The sequence below is a fragment of the Cricetulus griseus genome, chromosome 7, assembly GCF_003668045.3.
Source record: "Cricetulus griseus strain 17A/GY chromosome 7, alternate assembly CriGri-PICRH-1.0, whole genome shotgun sequence".
Lineage (NCBI taxonomy): Eukaryota > Metazoa > Chordata > Mammalia > Rodentia > Cricetidae > Cricetulus > Cricetulus griseus.
Window position 1 is genome coordinate 72,278,203 of NC_048600.1, and position 9,386 is coordinate 72,287,588.

The 9,386-nt window shown below is 45.5% G+C and overlaps 1 protein-coding gene across 3 annotated transcripts in view; it reads left to right on the forward strand.

Moving 5' to 3' along the window:
- Positions 1-178: 178 nt before the first annotated feature.
- The window catches only part of LOC100755228 (immunity-related GTPase family M protein 1), a 10,236-nt gene continuing 1,028 nt past the window's right edge, over positions 179-9,386 (forward strand). Inside the window, exons 1-3 of one of the 3 annotated variants that reach the window (XM_027427416.2) lie at positions 179-383; positions 2,504-2,545; positions 6,956-9,386. The exon at positions 6,956-9,386 is cut by the window's right edge and continues 1,028 nt beyond it. In XM_027427416.2, coding sequence (XP_027283217.1) covers positions 2,531-2,545; positions 6,956-8,170 — 1,230 coding nt within the window. In that variant the 5' untranslated portion in view covers positions 179-383; positions 2,504-2,530 and the 3' untranslated portion in view covers positions 8,171-9,386. Of the gene's footprint in view, positions 384-1,373; positions 1,773-2,503; positions 2,546-6,955 lie in introns of those variants that run through there. The other 2 variants (XM_035448012.1, XM_027427417.2) reach the window with 2 other exon arrangements.

The following is a 9,386-nucleotide window of genomic DNA, read 5'->3' on the forward strand; positions in this document are numbered from 1 at the left end:
AAAATGATCATATGATTAGAGTAAATATGAGCCAGACTTCCCACCCCAAGCCTGGCCATCTGACAGAACCCGCCCCTCTCTGAAGGAGAATGTGGAGCCTGTAGCTGAATCCTGAAAACTAGCCATTTCCAGGAACTGAAACTGAAAACAGCTCTGGCTGCAGGCTCCGCCTCTGGGGGAGGCTGGCAGGGCTCATGCCTACCAGTGAGGACTTGTAGCAAAGTCCAGAGTGGAGCAAGGTCTGAGAGGAAACCCAGGAGCTCAGGCTGCCCTTCAGCTGCTCCCCCTCCTCTGTGCGCTCTTTCCAGGAGGCCCCCTCACCTTGATCTCTTCATCCTGACCATCCTGGGCCTGGATTTTACTTTTATAAGACTTCTGAGCAGGTAGGTGAGAGGCTCCTAAGGGCAGCTTGGTCTATTAACCTGCTCAGGGCAGGAGAGTCTGAGGTCTGGTGTTCCTGTCAGGGATCGAGTGTAGGAGGCACCTCTCTGACTATTTTGGGAACCACACAATACCTTGTGTTTTGGCTGTGGAGTCCTTCCAACCCACCAGCAGAAGGGCAATGTGCCCCTTTCTTACCTGCATGTCCCTGGTTTGTGGGTCTTCTGATAGGGCCTAGTTTAGAGAAAGCAGGTGGGGTTTCTTTCACTCATATTCTCTCAGCCACTGGCCAGAGTTCAGGATCAGAACTTCCCACTGGCAATATTGGAGTGTCCCGGGATTATGTAAACAGGTTGGTTCTTTATTCATAGCACATCGAGACTGAGACTTGAAAGATTGCAGTTCTAAGTAAAGTTTTGTTTTGTATAACGCAATCCAATTATTTTAAAAGGTGTGTGTGTGTGTGTGTGTGTGTGTGTGTGTGTGTGTGTATCTGTGTACATGTGAAGGTCAGGGGATCATTTGTGGAGCTGATTCTTTCTACAAATGAACTCATGTTGCCAGGCTTGGTGGCAAGTGTGTTTACTTGCTAAGCATTCTTACTGGCCCCTTTAAAACAAACAAACCAGCCAGGCAATGGTGGGGCGGGGAGGCAGAGGCAGGTGGATCTCTGTGAGTTTGAGACCAGCCTGGTCTACAAGAGCTAGTTCCAGGACAGCCTCCAAAGCCACAGAGAAATCCTGTCTCAAAACAAACAAACAAACAAACAAACAAACAAAAAACCCGCAACAAAACAAAAAAAAACCCAAAGCAAAACCAAAACCAAAAAAAAAAAAAAAAAAAAAAACCAACCCAAACAAACCAAATCAAACCACCACAAAAAGAAAATCAAAACAAGGCAAAAGCAGTTCAAGTATTTCATCTGCACTGGAGAAATGGGCACAGCATAGACACCAGGTCAACCTTTCATGGTTCATTACAGCATGTATGTATATGTTGGGCACCTGCCCAGAGCATGCAGCCAGGTCCAAGGCAGTTCCCAATGACCACAATGGTGGAACACACTTTCTTGGAATAAATAGCACCTGGGAATTCCCTGTGTTCCCTAACAAAGAGATGAAGAGCAAAGTGAGTTTCAATGGCCCAATAGGATCTGCGTTCACAAAAGTCCTTGACAGCTCAGAGCCATAACTAGTCCAGGCTGGTTCCCACATCTTTGATGGAGGCTCAGGTCACTGGATGAGGAATGAACTACACGAAGTCCTATATGGGTATTGTCTTCATCAATGTGATTTTTCAATGTTTGTATTTTTTAGCCCAGTGAGGTGACTCACACATGTAAGCATAGCACTTGGGAGGTGGGGCCAGAAGATTCAGTTCAAGGTTACAAGGTGAGTTTTAGATTAACATGGGCTATATTAGACTGTGATTTACATTTTAAAAGGTATACTTTTTATTAGTCTATGATAATTGCATAAAATAGTGGGTTGTGGGCCAATGAGCTGGCTTAGTGGGTAAAAGTGATTGCTCCCAAGACTGATGACCTGAGCTTGACCTCACAGACCCACGTGGGAGAAGGAGAGAACTGACCCCCACAAGTTGTTCTCTGACTTCTTTTTTTAAGAAAGATTTTATTTACTTATTATGTATAACATATTCTGCTTCCATGTATATCTGCACACCAGAAGAGGGCACCAGACCTCTTAATGGATGGTTGTGAGCCACTATGTGGTCGCTGGGAATTCTGAGCCATCTCTCCAGCCCCTGTTCTCTGACTTCTACATGTGCATCTGGCATGCTCAACACACCTTCAACACATATAAATGAGTAAATGTAATAACAGAATGTTTTCTTTAAAGTAACAGGTTGCATGATGGTATTTTCTCCTGTGGATAAGGTCAGTCTTCATTGCCGTTCTCGGCTGTGTCAAAATCCCAGATAGGAATCGAGTTAAGGGAGGAGGGCTTATTGTGGCTCATGGTTAGAGAGGATACAGTCCAGCAGAGGTTGAAGGTGTGGCCACAGGTGTTTGAATCAGCTGACTGCAGGCATGCACAGTCTGGACACAGAGAGGTGCATGCTGAGGCTAGGCTTCATTTCATGTCTTTGTCTTTTTATCCAGTTCTGGACCCCAACCTAGGAGATTGTGATGCCTGCATGCAGGGTGAGTCTTGCCCCCTCAGGTAACCCTCTCTGGAAACTCCTTCACAGACATACTTAAATGTGTACTTCACAAATGCACATTTGTGAATTTTTTTTTCCACCCTGAGACAGGGTTTCTTTGTGGATAGCCCTGGCTGTCCTGGAACTCACTTTGTAGATCAGGCTGGCCTAATTCATGGAGAACCACCTGCCTCTGCCTCCCGAGTGCTGGGACTAAAGGAGTGCACCACCTCTGCCTGGCTAGTCCGGGGTATTTTTAATCCAGTCATGCACACAACTAAAATAGACTTTCACAGGTGCTTAGAGTATATTGTTGCCATCATTACCCATAGTTTTTATTTTTTTTACTTAAGTCATGACATTTTGGTTGGTTGTCAGGAACTTTTTAGTGAAGTTGTGCAATTGGGATAAACACAATAAAACACAAGTCTTTTGGGTGTGGTTCACACGCCTTTAGTTCCAACACTCAGGATGAAGAGGCAGAAGGATCTCTGAGTTTGAGGCCAGCCTGGTCTACATAGTGAGTTCCAAAAAAGCCAGGGCTATATAGAGATTCTATCTCAAAAAATAAAATAAAATAAAATAAAAATAAATAAAATACAAGTCAACTGAATCCAGTAGAATCACATGTAGCCTAGGTGAACCATATCACACAACCTCTCATTCACTTTGTGTGTGTGTGTGTGTGTGTGTGTGTGTGTGTGTGTGTGTGTGTGTGTGTGTACCTGTGCATTCCTGCATGCACACATGTGTGAGTGAGAGAGAGCATGCCCTGGCTTCAGTGAAGTCCACCTCTTTATGTTAGGAGGTTCCTGAGTCATGGCTCACAGGTTCTGGTTCTCCTCCCAGGTCTGGCTGTTCCTCTCCAGGGAATTTGCTTGTAGGGCTCCCTTCAGAGGCAGAAGGATCTGTTCCTCATTCTCCTGGATCTCTGACCCATGTGCCCATGAGTAAACTGGAGACACCAGAGATTATATATTGAACAGGGCCCTCAAATAGGGAAGTGTGGGGCTACTTGAACTCCAGGTTGAACTCTCGGCAAAACCTTGTCAGTGTCTGAGCCATGGTTCCTTCAGCTGCCCACATGAATACCTCTACAGGACTCCTCTTGGTATTTTGTCATAGGAGAAAAACAACTCATCTAGTAATCTGCAGAAAACTACAGGTTTAGGAAGTTTTCCACAATTCACCAAGACAGTTGCTTTGGGGACTCAGGAGAGGTGTCAGCCTGCTCTTTCCATGTGGAGACTGAAAGCAGCCCCTCAGGGTTGATGAACAGAGGAGCCTGGGGAGCAGTGCTGTGCTGTAGGCACGACAGCCCATCCCAGAGGATGAGCAAACCAGAGGATGAGCAAGGAGTCAGAGGATGCTCCCACTGTGATTACACAGAGAGCAAAAACCAAAAGATTTAAGGGTGGCTGAGAAGCACCTTCCACAGACAAGTGCCTTGGATTTCTACGGTGCACAGTTCTAGTCATCACACGGGAACCATGAGTAAGTCTGGCAGGGAATTGCTCGATCTTTCCTCTTTCCCTCCCTCCCTGCCTCCCTCTCTGCCTCCCTGCCTCCCTCCCTCCCTCCCTCTTTCCCTCCCTCCCTCCCTCCCCCTCTCTCTTCCTTCCTCTCTCTTTCTCAAGACAGGGTTTCTCTGTGTAGCCCTGGCTATCCTGGATCTCACTCTGTAGACCAGGATGGCCTTGAACTCACAGAGATCACCTGCCTCTGCCTTCTGGGAGCTCCTTAAAGGACAGAAGAGATACGTCAGACTCACAGGAAATTTCTCAAATATGTGGTGCTGAGTTACAAATGGTTTTAGTCTTTCAGACACACAAAACAAGAAAATAAAACTTCAAGGAAAGGGCCACATCAGTCACTCATAACTGTGGACCTGCACCCATCTGTCCCACCAAGGGCCTTCATCTAAGAATAGTGGGATAAGGTTTATGCTGCTGTCTTGCATCTTGAGATTTGGTGTGGTCTTGTGAAATAGTTGGAGTTCTGTCCTCACACTGGTAAGTCCAGGTGTCCATTCCAGGAGGCCAATACTCTAGTGTTTGCCTGTGCCATGTGTGGGTTTATGAGTTACACATCCTCCTTCTTTTCTAAAAGCTTTTTTTTTAGAAAGTGTTTTACTCGGTATCTCTCACTGGCCTGGAAATCACATTCTCTTGTTTCTGAATCCCAGTGCTGGGATTAAAAGTATGCACCATGCCTCTGGGGCTGGATTTACAGGAGGCTGTGAGTCACCTGATATGGATACTGGGAATCGAACTCACATCCTATGGAAGAGGAAACAGTGCTTTTCACTCCTGAGCCATCTCTCCAACCTCCACATCCTCCATCCTTGGTGTTGGAAAATTGTCTTTCCCAGTCCCGCTCCACAAGATGCTTCTAGTCTCATGGCAAGGATTTAGTCAAGAACAGAAACATGATTGAATGTCCCATCATAAGTGGAACAGCTACATCTCTCTATGAGCCTGGGGGCGGGGGAGGCCTCCTCAAGGAATATTTTAGAAGACATGGGTGTTTTGTAGGGTGTCGGGTTCCTGTGGGTCTGTGGAAGAAACAGGGCCACTCATGGATGAATTTTAGTCTTTACAGCTGTAAGGGAGTCAACCTGGGGTGAACTAACTGACTCTGGCTTTGCAAAGGGGCTTTTATTGTTATACAATTTACACATTTAGCAAGTCCATTTTCTCATAACAAAACCTCTTATCTGAAGCTCCCCAAAGAGACAAATGCCAAAGCAATTCCCAAGGTATGGGACATATCAGTTTTCTGAGTCCTCCCATAACCAAGTGTTGCATAGGCTTCCAACCTTTAGGAAACTCTCAGATAAGATTTACATACATCAAACAGAAGGTACAGAACACAAGGGGAAGCAATCACAAAGGCAGATCAAAGCTAGGTGCTAGTACTCAGGAATCAAAACAGCTACAGAGCACTGCAGGAACTCTCCTACACGTGGGCAGCATGTAAAAACTGTAGGGTGTGTGTGTGTGTGTGTGTGTGTGTGTGTGTGTGTGTGTGTGTGTGTAAGTGTAAAATGCTGACTTCTGAACATGGCATGAGTGCCGCATTTTTTAACTCATTGCGGCTGTGATTACTTGTACAAGTTTACCACAAAAGTGGACCTGTTAACATCTTGCCATGGAAATGGGGAGGTATGGTGAGACCACACCCCTCCCTGATACACACAGTAAATGGCTGATGAAGGAAGGAGGGACTTTTTTTTTTTTCAGTTCTGTAGCCACTGATAAGATGCGCATGCTGCTATAAGCCAATTCTCACTCCTGCTTTCGTAAACAATCAAATAAAACTCATTGGGCCACAGAAATGAAAACCCACAAAAAACTAAGAACTTAACCATGACAGTAGAAGTGGGCCAGGTTGGGAAGAGGAAAAACATCACTGGAACAGGAGGAGGACTAGAAACGTTGAAAGCACGTGATGTTCGTGTATGCAAATGTCATAATAAAACCCAGTATTATATAATTAATAGATATGAAAAATGCTGAGCATGGTGGTGCATGACTTTAATCCCACCATTAGGGAGGCTGAGGCAGGCAGATCTCTGTGAGTTCGAGGCCATCCTGGCCTACAGAGCAAGTTCCAGGTCTGCCAGGGCTGTTACACAGAGAAAGCCTGTCTAGAAAAACCAAAACCAGGGGCTGGAGAGATGGATCAGAGGTTAAGATCACTGACTGCTCTTCCAGGGGTCCTGAGTTCGGTTCCCAGCAACCACATGGTGGCTCACAACCATCCGTTTATGAGATATGGTGCCCCCTTCTGGTGTGCAGATATACATGGAAGCAGAGTGTTGTATAAATAATAAATAAATAAAATCTTAAAAAACAAACAAACAAAACCAACTGTGCTCTTAACTACTGAGCCACCCCTCTAGCCACAGATGACATTATTTGGAAAACATGAGGCTTTGCTGTTGACCCTGATGTATAGCAGTGTGTCAGTTATGTCTCTACTACTGAACACCAGTGGGGAAAGCAAAAGCACTTTTCAGAGTGCAACAGGAATAAACAGCCACTGATGTAGAAGGATGAGTGAAAGGAAGACCTATGGGTCCTCCAGACAGGGAGCTAGCCGGCATAGGCTGTTCCCTACTCTGCATGCACTTCCTTGGTAGTCCTGAAAATTGGGAAGGGATGAATAAGAGATCTGCCAGACATTCCAGTGCTTAGCTTTGGGGTTTAGTGTTGCAGTAACAGCTAGAGAGCTTTCCTGGCCCTCAAAGAATGTGCTCATGCACAGGAGGGCTCCGCTAGTTCTGTCTGTAATCAGCAGGTCTTGATGTAGGATTGGCTGTGGATCTGAAAGCCTGGACAAAGAACAGTGTTTCCTGCGGGTATCTGTATTTACAGCCATCCTAACTCCCTTCCTAATGTATCTGCAGGTTGCTCCATTGCTCACCAACATGGAAGAGGCAGTTGGGTCCCCCAAGGATAAGCAACCTACATGCTTTTCTGATTTTGTATTCATTGGCAAAGACAGCAATATTTTAACTGTAGAAGTTATCAATAAGATTGAGAAGGCTGTGAAAGGAAAAGATTGGGTAGAATTGGTCTCTATAGTCAAGGATATCAAAAAGAAAATATCAATAACCACAGTGAAAATTGCTGTGACTGGAGACTCCGGCAATGGCCTGTCATCCTTCATCAATACTCTTAGGCTTATTGGACATGAGGAGGAGGATTCAGCTCCCATTGGGGTGGTGAGGACCACCCAGGAACCAGCCCCTTACTTCTCTTCTGAGTTTCCCAATGTGGAGTTGTGGGATCTGCCTGGCACAGGGGTCACATCCCAGAGCATGGAGAACTACCTGCATGAGATGGGGTTCGACAATTACGACCTTATCATCATCATCGCTTCTGAGCAGTTCAGTTCGAATCATGTGAAGCTGGCCAAAGCCATGCAGAGGATGAGAAGGAGGTTCTATGTCGTCTGGACAAAGCTGGACAGGGACCTCAGCTCAAGTCCCCTCTCAGAACCCCAGCTACTGCAGAGCATCCAAAAGAATATCTGGGAGAGCCTCCAGAAGGAGGGGGTGAAGGAACCCCCCATATTCCTGGTATCCAGCATGGAGCCTTTAGCATATGGCTTCCCGGAGCTTAGGAAGATGCTGCAAGACGACATCTCCAACAGCAGGAATGATAGCCTCTTAGAAACCTTTTTCCTTATATGTGAGAAGACTATTAATGACAAAGTAGAATCCATTAAGATGTGCATAGAGGCAGATAATCTACGAAATGATTTTGAAATCTCGGATCCAGATAATCTGGGAGAGTGTCAGAAAGTCTTCCAAGAAAAGTTTGGTGTGGATGACAAATCCCTCCACCAGTTGGCTCTGATTATGGGACAGCCAGAAGCTTATTACATAGATGCCAAGCAGTCCCAGGTTATACGGATGTATCCACATGGTGACTCGACACTGTCTTGGCTGTATCATTCTGGAGCCCAAGTTTTCTTTAAAAACTTTGACTCTGTCTATTGCTGTTTTAACCATAATCATCATAGACACAAGCAACAGAAATGTGTACTTGAGGACGTTGCTGAGGAAACCAAGAAAATTCTTAGGAAAATTGTGAAAGATACTATTATTCTTCCTTAGGAAGGCTAGACAACTGAGTTCCTCTCCCCAGCTCTATACTCTACATCTATCCCAAGTTGAGCTTACCTGTCCTATGGGTTCCAAGTTCCATGAGGTCAATAGGTCTTCTTTCTTGATGGGTGTTCCCCTCAGGAAACACCATAATGGATTTTGCTTTATACCATTTGTTTGACTTTATTAGTTGAACTATTTGGGATTCCAATAGAGGAAACATTTCCTTTTTCTAATTGCACAGAATTTCACGTTTGCCACATAGTCACCTTAGCACCTATGATTGATATTGTTTTTCTTAGAGGGCTCTTGGTTTTCCTTTATCTCTTTCCCCTCTCTTCTTCCTTTTCTTGGGAGATAGAGCATCCCTTCTGGAATGAGGAAGAGCTTGTTTTTGCCCATAGGCTGAAGCATGGCTAGTAGAATCCTGTTCTCTGACCTCTCCTCCATGTGTAAAGAGAGGGGGATTAGTCCCACTGGTAATGGGATTCACAAAGTGCTGCATGAAAGAATTTTAAGTCCCTGGCACTACCCCCAATGGCATCATGTCTAGTCATGGCCCCTCACACTCTGTGTACCCACAGTTTCTCATATTGGATCTGAACTTCTTCAGCCACCCCTAACTCTACAGGCCAAACCCCTGTCCAGACACACGGGCCCTTCTCCCTCCCACAGGGAGCTTTCCATTTCACTCAGTTTGTGTGTTTTTGTGTTTACCTAGGACAGACGCTGCTCCATGTTCTGCCACATCCCTTTCTCTCAGTCCCACTCTCAATAGATGTCAGAGTGTTGTCACCCCAATCTTGTAACTGTCTCACCCCCGTGCCCTCCATTCTTTCCTTTCAGAACACTAAATACTTTCCCACTTCCAACCATTACCAATGTCACATCCCAGCATGCCCGCTTTCATGCCACTTGTTCCAGCATGGGGTTATTTTTGCCTCATAGTTTGATAGTACAACCCGTCATAGCCGAATGTCATCACAGTAGGAACACAGGGCAGCTGGTCACATTGTGTCCTCAGTCAGGAAGCAGAGAGAGAGAAATGAATACTGCTCCTCCTTTTCATTCAGCCCAAGATCCCAGCCCATAGAATGACACCATCCAATTTAGAGTGGGTCTTCCAGCCACAATGAACCACGTCTAGAAACTCCATCATTGATATGCCCAGAGGTCTGTTTCCATTGTGATTCTAGATCCTGCCAAATTGACATTCAGTATTAAC